Source organism: Musa acuminata, chromosome BXJ2-6, assembly GCF_036884655.1.
Source record: "Musa acuminata AAA Group cultivar baxijiao chromosome BXJ2-6, Cavendish_Baxijiao_AAA, whole genome shotgun sequence".
Taxonomy (NCBI): domain Eukaryota; kingdom Viridiplantae; phylum Streptophyta; class Magnoliopsida; order Zingiberales; family Musaceae; genus Musa; species Musa acuminata.
In genome coordinates, this window is record NC_088343.1 from 39,274,939 (window position 1) to 39,288,234 (window position 13,296).

Consider the following 13,296-nt stretch of genomic DNA (forward strand, 5'->3'; position numbering starts at 1 on the left):
GCAATAAAACCCTTACTCTTTAGAGCACAAAATAGAGTATCAATGGTAGGTCACTCTCCACCTCCAAAATTTTGACTTCCTCTAAATCCTTCAATGTAATTGTAGAGATATTTTAAACTCAAAAAAATGTTACAATATAGTAAAAAAACATTTCATGAATTTTGCAGCTTGAATCGTTTTCCAATATAGTATCCATTATATGTATATATATATATATGTATATATATATATATGTATATATATATATATGTATATATATATATATGTATATATATATATATGTATATATATATATATGTATATATATATATATGTATATATATATATATATGTATATATATATCTATATATATGTGTATATATATATGTATACATATATACATATACATATACATGTATACATATATATATATATACATATATACACATATATATATACATACATATATATATATATAATACATACATATATATATATACATATATACATATATACATACATATATATATATATACATACATACATATATACATATATACATACATATATATATACATATATACATATATACATACATATATATATATATACATACATACATATATACATATATATATACACATATATATATATACATACATACATATATATATACATACATACATATATACATATATACATACATATATACATATATACATATATATATATATATATTTATTTATATATAATGTTCACGATGTGATGATCGAATCGTTCGCAAATTGGCTGACGACGACATGAATTTGGGCTTTCTTCCACTCTCGACCCAGCCGAAACGAACACGCTGCTCGGGGTTGCTCCGCTGTGCCAGCCGAGGCAGGCTACAGGTTTGATGTCCACTGCTGTGATGAATTTTACCCACGTCACCAGGGGCCCCACTACTTTTAGGGTCCACTGTCGGAAGATTTCCCTGAATTGCGCTGTCAGAGGGACAGCCGTGGGGTTGTGGAGCACCGCGACCTTTCGGAAGCCCATCTCGGCCTTCGCGTCGCATCGCATCGCATCGTGCCGGCGAGCAGTCGTTGACACCGCGCGGACACCCAAAATAAACCCGCAGCTGCTTTTGGGATCGCGTCGCGTGCGCATCGAGCGTGGGGTTCTGGCTCACCAAACCCTCGTTTCGGCATCGATCGGGCCGGGCAGCACAAGCGGAGGGCGGGAGGGATGTCGGGAATCGAGATCAGCGTGCTGCTGGACAAGTCCAAGGAGCTGGACCAGCTCCGCAAGGAACAGGAGGAGGTCCACCAGGAGATCAACAAGATCCACAAGAAGCTACAATCCAGTACTTCACCCCCTATCCTTCTCTTCGCCCCCTTTCACAATAGCAACAACAAAAACAGCATTTTGCTTCTTGAGTTGTTAGTGCTGCGTCTCCTTTCGAGCCATTGTTGATTTCTGTTGCTTTCTGCCTTGATTCTTGTCTTGCTTCTCTTCCACAAGGCGTTGTGTTGAGGTTTGCCTGTCGTGTTTTGCACACTGCAACATCTGGGGGATGAAAGCCTTCGGTCTCGCTAGAGCGCATATGGCAAATGTCAATTCCTCTCGTTTCTTTTTTGTTTTTACTGGAAAGAGTACAAATTGTTTACTGAAGCATGATCTGAAGCAGGTATTGCCTATAAATTAACAAATTTGCTGATAGGAGTTCCGAGTATTGCATTTTTGGCATGATCTACACGGTCCGCAAACTTCTATAAGTTGATAAAATAATGCCTTGCGAACACTGAATTTGTGCACTTTAGTCCACTTTTTCGTATTAGTTATTAGATTTGTCCTGTTAACTTGCTGTCACTATCATTGTTTCGATGTGGTTATATAGTTGTTGGTGTGGTACATATCTTCTCTGTTCCTAGATGTTTTGATGTTTCTATCTGTGATGTATCTAGCTCTGGAGGCATCGGATGCCATATTAATCAAGCTCAGACAACTGTATTGTCAGGCCAAAGAGTTGTCTGAAAATGAAGTCAGGTATACACCAAGAACGAAACTTTCAAATTCCATATCAATTTTTATTTACCAAAAGGTTGTACTGTTGTGCATGTAAATGGATAGTTCATCTAAAACTTTTGAGTATAATTTTTTTCAGCATCACGTTGGTTTTTCGAAGTTTAATTAATGACAAAGTTCTTTTAATCATGGAAACATCTGCTAATATTTAGCATTTTTATGAGAATGCCTTACGCATGCATTTTGCTGCTTGTGCTTGTTGATTGATGTTGTTTCGTTGTTGAAGAAAATGATTCTGAACATGACTTCTGTTGTTTCTGGATGTAGATGAACCCTTTTCTTTATCTATTTGTCGCATTGTACAAATGAGCCTTCAGCTGCGTTACATAGAAGAACATATGATGGAATTGAAAATTTTAATTGATTCATTCTCTTCCTATTGTTTTTTCTTTATAAAGATTAATTTGAAGACTTTCATTCAAGCCCTAGTCGTTAAATGTGCTAATTAGTGCAAAATGGTGAGAATTTTGTGCATGTATGTTTCTTTTTTGGGGGGATTTTTCCATTAAACACTTCAAACAAATCACTACAATTTTATCATTTTTTTGTTCAATTTTGTATTCTCAAATCACACCTAATGAGTATCTTGAGCATACACTTAAAATAGAGGACAATTGACATTCTCATTTTAAACACCTGCCTTCTGGTATTGCCTAAAAATACATATGTAAATACCAAGCATACTGAATCAGAACAATTCAACCACAGAATCATCACAAGGACAAACCAGAATATATGCTTATGTGCTACTTCATATAATCATATTTCATAAGAGCAGTTGCTGAGTGTTTGATGATGTTTAAAAAATTTCAAGATTGAGCTTCTGTTTGGCAGATGCAAACTGCTGCCAATAAAATAATTTAGATTTATTTGTTATATGATTATGTCTTTGTTCGTAGTGCATATATTTGGGCTATTGTTGAAAGGTCAGGTTTAGGATAGGCAAACCTTTTTCCTTCACTTCTCAGGAGTTTGCATTAGTTTGAAATTTAAAAATTTGACGTGCTTGATTCTAGTTATGTAAAGGGGAGATATTTTTCTATGAAAGGTGTAATTTTATGACTGGTAACTAAAGAGAAGGTACATTTGTCGTTGCTCAAAGAACTTTCTGTCATAAGGCAACTTTCTATGCTATTACTTTTATTTTCTTTCTTTATTCTTCTTATGAAACATGTCTCATAAAACATGTTTCCTTAAAGTTCTTGGCTGTTTTCTATTGCAATCGGAATTTTTGTCATCTGCGAATAGGCCCCATGGAACATGTAGGCATTATTGGTTGGTCCTACATCATCAACTGAAAAGAGTGGAATCATCAATATAAACAAATAAATACTATTGGAAGGTCAGCTGCTATAATATCATGTGAATATAAGGGGACTCTTAAGGGAGCTTCTTTTCAGAAGCTGCCACCCTTATAGTTCGTTTAAGGGTATATGCACATTCTATTATGTCAGGACAACAAGATTATCTATGTAGTACATGTTGCATTATTTTTAAAATTGTGGTGGTTGGTTGTAATATTCTCAATATTTCTTTGATCTGACATTTTTATATAATTTCATGCTTTAGTGCTTCAAATGCATTGATGAGTCAGCTTGATGCTTTACTACAATCTGGACTTTCAGCTGCGCAAAGGAAAAAAATCGGTAAGGACAACATATTTCAGGTTTTCCTGTTTTAGTTAGTTTATTGTGTTTCACTTTTTTCTTGGTATCGGTTAAGCTTATCGAAAGTTCCACTTTAAATTTTGAGGGTCTAGGCAGGATGTTATCTTGCCATCTAATGCAGCTTCACAAAATGACCTGTAAATATAATTTGCAGATTGTTGGTTCCTTACGATAATTGCAACTTTGTCCAAGTTTGATTCAATTTTTGTTTTGTTTTAGTAGTTTGAGTTTAAGGCTATGGTGATATTTTTACTGTCAGATAGCTAAACATCTCTTCTAGTATCTTTAAATGTCAAGTTAATATTTTTGCTACTTTAGTTTTTCTTGGTTATAGAGAAATTGTCCATTACATATATATGATGTCTTTGAAATGGCCAACCAAAATGACTTTGTTTGACAGTAAATTGCTGCCGTCTCCTGTTGGCTTATTACCTGTGCTTCCTTTTTCTTGTGTATACTGCTCCAGAAAAACATAAGATTACATATGTGATCATTTAGTCTTGTTCCATGATTTATTGGACAGTAAGAACTTTTTCTGTTGTATTTCATTACATACGAAGAGTGACATAATCCTTGGATTGTGAACCCATGTGTGGTTGACAAATCTTTCGGTTTATTGATTCTTATTTTGAATATGTTTGATGGTTGGATAGGAAACTTTTATTCTGAGAATATCATTGACAAAATTATCATTGAAACTCAAAAGATTACTATTACTAACACTATAATTTCATGCTCAAATCTTACTACATAAGCATTTTGTTTCTGTTTATTTTTATTAGTCAAGTTGATGATGATTCACTGCAGAAGTAAGTGAGCAGAAAAAGAAGCGGATGAAGTCCGATTCAGATATTGCAAGATTTCCTCCTACTGCATCTATGAGAAGCCAACTTGAGCATGCTGCTAACCTGAAGGGTGAACAGGTACACATGCTAGACCTCTATTGGTACTGTATATAAGATGGTCTATATCATTGCTGACCTCTTTCTGGGAATAATCTGCTTCACATAAGTTCTTTGATTTAGCTCATCTCTTATGTTTCAGAGTTCTTGTGGTCACTTGAGAAATTCTAGGTGGTTAGTCATGGAAGAACATATGGTTGTTTGCACCAACTAAAAGACACTGAAATCTCTGTGTAAAGGCCAAATTATGGGCTGCAGTATGGTGAATAAATTTAGGTTCACTCCAAGAAAAATATTAATTGATAAACTGATGCTTACTCAGTGATGTAGTGAAATTGTCAAGACTTGGTTAAACATGAGTACCAACAGTGAACTCATATATGCTTAATTGAGTATGGCTTGCCACTTACAAGTAAAAGCTCAAATCTAGCAACCCCTTGAGTATGGAAGTGGTGTTTAACGTGTATATTTTGGAAGGAAATCAAGATACGATGCAGGTTTTTAAATATATGCATATTCTTTAGTAAAATTCTGGTCTGGACTCAGGAAAAACTTGACCTGTTGCCGAGTATTTCTCTAGTGTTCAAGTTCTGTATACTGATATGGACCAAACAGATAAAAGAAGTGGATATGTATTTAAACTAAATTTAATCCTGTTTTTCCTGAATACTGTTGTCCAAGTTTGAATAGTATAAGTGCTGCTGATGCTGAATATCTAGTTAGTTTCAGACATGACAAATTTGTGCTTGATCATGTAAATGATCTTGCTAGAGCCTGGTAAAGAATCACATTTATGATCTGAAATCATGTGCATGAATGAAATTTTCTCGAGAAGTTTCAGGAGGGCTAGCTTGTTCCTTGTGGAATTCTTAGGCAAGATGCAACTGTGTTTTGTTCTTGAATTTTTCTTAGTAGCAGTTTAAGTTATAGCAGTTGACCAGAGAAGATCAAATTGTGTTCTGTATAAGCACAGAACAGCAAAATCCATAAGATGCAAATATATGTGATTAAAGATATTTGATGCAAGAATTTGGCTTTCCAGGAACTTAACCAGTGGGAAAAGTGAGTGATGACTCGTACATAGAATGAATTGCATAGGAACATAGATATTGGCATGTGGCTGTTGAGGCTGCTATTTACCATGCTGACATGCGATGTATGGTTAAACCTTGCCTGTCTAAAGCCACTAGAGATCTGTTTTGATAACAGATGATTGACAAAAGATGATAAGTATGGTAAATGTGAGTGTAATACGGGTCCAGAGACTTGATTCTTGTTCTTAGGAACAAGGTTCGCCGTATCGTACCGTACCGGTATTTCGACCCGAGCTCGGTATGGTATGGTACCGGTGTACCGGGTGGTATATCAGGGCATACCAAGCGGTACATCCTGGCGTATCGAATAATTTTATATTTTTTTTCATATTGTAACAGTGCTACAGTACTACTGTAACACTGTAGCGGTACCGGGCGGTCCGCGTACCGGTAACTTATCGGACCGGTACGTACCACCCGGTACGGGCGGTATGCTTCGGTATGACAGACCTTGCTTGGGAATATGTTAACCATGACTGTTTTGTACCTTATGCAATGAGCACATATAACTAATCCTCTTTTTCATTTTCTGAAAGCATTGATTGGCCAGTGTCATAAGAGAAAGCTAATAATTTACTTTAACAGTTTCAGTTAAAAAATCTGCAAGGAATTTGGTTTTCATGGAGGAGATATGCTCCTAGATTTTGCTGTCAAGTCAAGATGAAAAATAACAAAGAGCCGGGTTAGAACAAGCAGCAAGGTGGAGGATGATCAGTCTTAGACCAGCTGGAGCAAGTTTGACATTCTGGGTTCTTGTCTGATAGAGCTAAAAGCCAAACTGACATTAAAATGCCTGTCTAAAATAGTGTAAAACTGACGTAGCATCTGTTAGTTAGCTTGTTCTTAATAACATTTTGTGCAAAGAAAATATTGGAAGGGTCTAAGGTAATTTTTTTCCTGTAGGAAGGTGAGAAAATGTTTTATAAGATTAAACTTTTTTGAAATGAATTAGATGTTCTTTAGCAAGAACTGGAGAAATCTTTTAATGCTTTTTTGTTATGTCATGCACATAGGCTTCTCTGCTTTATGACTTAAGTCACTCCTCTTCAATGATTATTTCTATTATGGACAAGTGCTCAAAAGAGACATATTTCTGGTTAATCAACTTTCATTCAATTATTTTATGAATTTTAATAACATTATTCAATTTTAGTATCTCTGGAAGCACTTTTTATTTTTCAGGTGGCAGCTAGGGTCTCATCTGATGATGCTGAAAAAGATGAGTGGTTTATTGTGAAAGTTATAAATTTTGACAAGGATACAAAGGAGTAAGCCTTCTGCATCTTACATTGTATTAGCTTGATTGTTAACCAGATTATTTAATTGAACTTTTGTTACATTCTGAATTCCATATTCTTTACATAGTGTAATGTGCTTTAATGAGTTATATAAAGCAGACTGGACTGGGAAGGAAGAGGCCTAATGCTAACTTCATTGCTTTGTGCTTTAAAAATTAAAATAGCTTAGTTTTATACCAAATAAAATAACAAATGGAACATGGTCAATTATGAACCAGTCGCAAGAGTATGCAATGAGGTTATCTTTTTATATGGTAGATATTGATGTATTTCTTCTTGAAGGATGGAAATTCAAATGCTATTGGGAGTATCCATGAAATTTTGTTACTTAGCAAATATATGCAATAAGTTAAGCTCTGATGCTTTGTCTTGTTTGGGTTCTCTTTTTATCCAAAAATCATTGACCTTATTGGTTGGTTATTTGTTCATAAAGTCTTCTACAAACAAAATACACTGGTGGACTTTTTTGTGCCATAAAGTGGATACTTCTTCTGACTAAGCTTCAGCTTAACTCATAAGCATATTCAAAGAAGTCTAATGTCTGGGATTAGAACATTAAATTCTCATGTAGCATGTTTGTGCTGGTTGGTAGTCCACATAGTTTAAATACTGCACCTATCATGCTTGCTGGTCAGTGCCACACTGCATTGCACTTAAAATAAGTGTTGGGTGAAACATTTCATGCTGACAGTATTGATTTCCAGAACTGGGTTTTTCAACTTTAGTGCTCTTGTGCGCATTGCTGGCACACAAATTGGCCTTGGTATTATAAGCAAACATCATTTGAAATGCAATAACATCTTATTCTTAAGCTTCTTGTTCAATGTTTCAGCAAATTCTCATGCACGTAATCAAAATGGTCAACATTCATATTCTAGAACAATCTCCTTGGTTCATGCATATTTTAACAAATAAAATGCTCTTCAGTCATGTTTCAAAAAGATTGAGACAAATGTCTTTATTTGGTAGTCCAAATGCATCTGTTTCATTTAGTTGAGAGGAGACCTTGTTCCTCCAATACCTAGACATGCAATGATAGTCCATGGTCATGTTTATGTACTACTCGTTTGACGTCTCATATCGAACACGAATAGCTTTAGCAATCTTCATCGTAATGATAGAGTGCTATAGATTAAAGCAAACAAATCTAAGAGTCCATTATGGTTTCTACTTAATGTTGATTTGTAGTATTAGCCTCAACTTGCTGTACAGACCCATAAAATTTGTTGTATAAATTTGTCTTTCTGGAGCCTAACAAACTGTCATGTATCCACAACTGTTGTCACACAAAAGCTGTTTGCCAGAAGACCTCACCATGCATCAAAAATGATATCACTTTGATTTCTTGTTTGCCAGATGTCCTTAAGGTATTGCGATATTTATTCTAGTTAATTTTACTAAGAAGCTTTTTAGCTCTTTTCTCTTTCCAATTTGTTGTGCTTCACCTCTAGGATGCCTTTTATTGTTCTTATATGTACATTGTGTTCATGCCTATGATTATTTTTCAATATGCAAACTTTTAGATGCTTATATCAGATGTTCATCCTTGGTGATAGATTCACTATTACCCGCTAATATGTTTTTGATTATAGTCATTAGTAGAGCTTTATCTTAGTCCAACTCTGGATATCAACTTATGTGGAAATTATTTTTGATCCTTAATTTCTTGTCTTATAAAACATGCAGATTTGAAGTTTTTGATGAGGAACCTGGTGACGATGAAGAAAGTGCACAAAGGTAGTGTCTTCTATTTCACAGATTTTATTAAATATGGAAAATTAATTGAGATAACTACAGAATGCTAGATCATACTCCACTTCGTGAGAAATCTTTGAGTGATTTGGAACTTCTAAGTTTTTTTCTTGGAAGAAAATGACAAACGATTCTATTTTCATGTGCATACACATGTTTATGCTAGATATTGCGGGAAGAGTGTTTGAGACACCACTCATCAACAGATGTCTGCATTTCTTGCCCAAACAACATATACAATTTTATATTTAAATTTGAATTTCCATATTGTCTCTCTGGTCTGTGCAGTGACTAATTAAGCACATAGTTATGTGTTAGTCTGATAGAGTGATAAAAGAAAGTGACTAACTATAAGATCAGTACAATTCAGTATTTATTATGAGTTCTTACTCCACATGTCGAGTTTGGTCATTATAAGTCATCCATGTACAGGGCAACTAAAAGAATTGGAACTATAAAAGAAGCCTGATATTATTATTATTTTTTCCTAAGTATGATCTCGGGATACTCAGAGCGAGAAATGAAACTGGTGCCATATAATGTTATGTTATATTCTTGTAATATTTTAAAATAAAACATGCATACTTGATACTATCTGCAACCCACAATACCGGAAATCTATTATTAACATGTGTACTGGTGAAAAATGCCCTAATCTCAATGTCACTGCAAGAAATAATCACTGGCCGTTGAACTGTAAGGACCGCCTGTTCGAGTTGGTTTTTATCAAAAAAAGATGTTCAACTCAATTTTACCTGGTTTATTCTATTGTCCAAGGTCCTGAATGACCATAATACCCTGGAGTAAGGTTGTTTTTATAAGGCCAGTAAGTGAAACCTAGCTTGTAGGCTCCAAATTTATCAAAGATTGGAACAATTGCCTCACTAATTTGCATAAGCCGCATATTTTCTGTCTTCTGCATTTTTTTCTATTTAATAGAAGGATGATTTTTTACTCCTAAAATTTACATTATTTACCTTGAAAATATTAGTATGTGTTTGTTTTTCCATCCACTTTAATTCATAATACTAATTCAAACTTATTATTTGTTCTCACTCTTTGAAACTAAATCTTGAACAATGATTAAATGATTCTTTTTGCTTGGTAGCAACTCTTTTGTTTTTGTTTTGCTCTAATCAATATCTACTGTTATGTTTTTAACTTTCCGGTTGTACCTTCAATAGGCCATCCTGAACATTGGCTGCTATAACAATGAATTTCTCTGTTCATTTGTGTTTGAAAAACCTTTTCATTCATTGAATTATCTGGTCCTCATCTCCTGCTTCTACAGATATTGTGTGCCTTCTTTCATAAAATTATAATTTTAACTTGTAGATCTATCTTTCTGAAAATGTACAAACTCTTCTTTTTCCCTTGTAAAGGCATAGTGAGAGTTCTTAGATTTAAACTTTTATGTGACAAGTTGTATGGAGAACCACACTTTCTTGAGTCATTGATGCACTTGTAGTGTTTAACTGTTAGCCATCTGGCTTTGTTTTCTTTCAGCTCTCTGGAAGAGTAATGAAAATCTCTCATTGTATGGTTTTTTGTAGTTACTGAATTCATCATTGCATTGAGGAAGCCTGCAATAATTAACTGAAAACAAGCAGTTAGGATAGACCTAATAGATATGATTATGGTATTTTGAACGATTGCTTGACATAATAGATTAATGAAGATTGACCAATGTCTTTCTGATGTATTTCTTTACTCCATTTCAGGAAGTACAAGCTGCCTATGTCACACATTATTCCTTTTCCAAAGAAAAATGATCCTTCTAGTGCACCAGATTTCCCACCAGGCAGACATGTCTTGGCGGTCTATCCTGGAACTACAGCTTTGTATAAGGCAACTGTGGTCAATTCTCACCGCAAGGTAAATTATCCAGTAGTTTCCCTGTTAGCAAGGACTGTTATATTGATTGGCATGTGTCAGCTTGGTTGGAAACTAATGAAAAGAATTGGCATGACACTAACCCATGCAAAAGGTACTAATGTATTTGTAGGCCTTTTTCATGGCCTATGCTGGTTGGCACAAAGGCATGCTGACTGGCACAGTATCGGATTGTACCATGTCAGAAAGGTATCAGCATGCCTTCATGCAGTAAAGCAATCTTTGCCATTACCACTCTATTTTATAGTTATTTAATCAAAGAAGTCCATTAATTTGACAGTGAGAGCTACCTCTTCAGATATTTTCATCATAAATTTCACTAGCATCTGTCTGGACCATTTGCCATACCTGGTGTTCCGCATACGTAAATAAAATATGCCTGTTAGATGGTTGGGGAGTGTGTGTGTGTGTATGAATATATATACTCCTTTCTAAATTTGTCACCTTCAACATGAACAGTAAAAACATGAACAACAATTAGGCAGCAGAGAGGGTTCATTTGATTGCTGATCCTAATATATATAAACATACAATTTTATTTTCCCATGAAACTATATTCATCCTCATATTGAGAAAATAAGTCTTTTTTTTATTGCTGTCTTATCCTCTCTAACAAGGAATTCATAATCCATTTCCATTAGATATTTATTTCTTATAAAACAAAAATGCTTCAACAAAACTAAACGGTGTAAGTTTTCAGTAATAAGGATGGTGCAACATATGGAGACTACTGACCTAATAATTTGGTATTATGGCTGAAAAAAGAAAGAAGATGCACTTACTTCCAGTAATAAATTCCAGGGATTAAAGGCAAACTAAATTATGTCTTTTATGGTAACAATGATTTTTCTTACACAGCACTTTGTTTCTTGGCATGGATTGGAATAAGTTTTACTATCTTATAAGTGTGTTATAAGTAAAGTATGCTTCCTAGTGTCTTCTAATGAAAATACTCAGAAAATTAACAATACATATTTCCTGATAGATGAGCAGAAATTTTTGTTCAATCTTCAGTTAGCTATTAGATGTTATTTCCATCTGTTGTATAACACCATAACATGTTCACAGCTTATTCATTTCATATTTAATTTAAGATGTTTATGGGCAAGATATTATTCTCTAATTTTCCCAAATTTATGATATTTGCTGCAACATACTGACTATAACTTATCTTTTCTATTATGGTTTCCCTTCTGGCTGGAAACTTCCAGAGAAAATCTGATGAGTAAGTCAGCTATCCTGTAGTGTCATTCCCTTTCTCATACAGATATCTGCAGTTGTTATTTGCTTTAACCTGCGTGATTTGCTAGTTTATATAACATATGTAACATTGGGCAGGAAAAATAAGATTAAAAAAATCAACTCATGGTCATGCATCTTGTGAGTAATATCACTTAGTTACCAATATGCGGGTACTTACAGTAATATAACATTTCAAGTGGTTATCACCTTTCCAATTACTCCGTTATGATTGCCAAATTGCAGCTGCACATTTTTTATTTTTTCTATTTACGTCTAACAAGAATTTGGTGATTTTGCCCTAAACAGAAACCAATGGCTGAAAAGAATCCATGTGGCCTGTCCCTAAGTGCCTGTCATTGTATCTTTTACAGTGTGGTTCAACTTCAAACAATTACGTTCCATAGTCTACGTTCTGCTTACTGTTGGATCTTTCATTATATTGTTTGTTGTTCAATCTGGCATTCGCTCATCCTCCTATCTTGTGGATCAGCAGTAGTTGTTAAGAGCACAACATATGCCACAGGAGCCCTCTCTTTTAAAAAATGACACAGTATAGTTGCTCTAAATTGATCAAGGCCACTTGCAACTTTTAAACTCTGCATTGGTTTAGGACTTCTGATAACTTCAAAACTTAAGGATGTTGACTGGTGTTTGATTTCTTGTTTTTGCTAGTTACCTTCTCGAGTTCGATGATGACGAAGAAGATGGGTCCTTACCACAAAGAAACGTACACTTCTACAAAGTTGTTCCACTTCCAGATGGACATCGGCAATGAAACTAGATTGAGCAGTTATTTCTTAGTCTATAAACCTAGTACTAAGACACAACCTTCCTTCTGAGGCTCTTGGTAGTGCAGTTGTGATGGTAGTGTAACATAGTATATATATGCTTGATCTTGATGCTTATCAAATACATTCACATGTATATCATAATTGTTATTACGGCCTTTTACGATCATCAAGATGGACTATGCTAAATTGTTGTAGAATGATGTAATTTGTTGATGACAGTGAGAAATTTGTGAATATATATTGAGTACTTGGTATAAATGATATTTCTGTGGCGCCATGATGGTATTAATATGGAGATAATGTCATCACTTTATTTTTGAAGTCCTTGAATTCTTTGGGATCAAAGAACTTAGTATCCATATTACACCATTGTTACTTTGATCTTTGTGCTTCGTATTGACATTGTATTCATCTTCCTCAAATTATTCATCTGAATTAACCTTAAGGCCTTAGTCAGATTATAGTGTTTTTGAATTGACTTATTTATATTTTTTATTATTATGCTTTTAAGGTTTCAAAAAATGATTTTTATAAGAGTTTGAACGATTATAAATGGAAATTAGGAAGGTTTTGATGTAACTTATTGTGCTTTTGGTAATAATAACCATAC

The 13,296-nt window shown here is 34.3% G+C and overlaps 1 protein-coding gene across 1 annotated transcript; it reads left to right on the top strand.

The window, feature by feature from the left end:
* The first annotated feature begins 987 nt into the window (after nucleotides 1–987).
* LOC135615529 (SAGA-associated factor 29 homolog A-like) lies at nucleotides 988–13,007 on the top strand. Its single transcript, XM_065114166.1, has 9 exons — nucleotides 988–1,325; nucleotides 1,927–2,008; nucleotides 3,617–3,693; nucleotides 4,522–4,637; nucleotides 6,893–6,978; nucleotides 8,695–8,745; nucleotides 10,482–10,635; nucleotides 11,865–11,878; nucleotides 12,568–13,007. Exons 1-9 carry the CDS (start codon nucleotides 1,208–1,210, stop codon nucleotides 12,668–12,670), a joined length of 801 nt encoding a protein of 266 aa, XP_064970238.1. The 5' UTR covers nucleotides 988–1,207; the 3' UTR covers nucleotides 12,671–13,007.
* The last annotated feature ends 289 nt before the right edge of the window (nucleotides 13,008–13,296 follow it).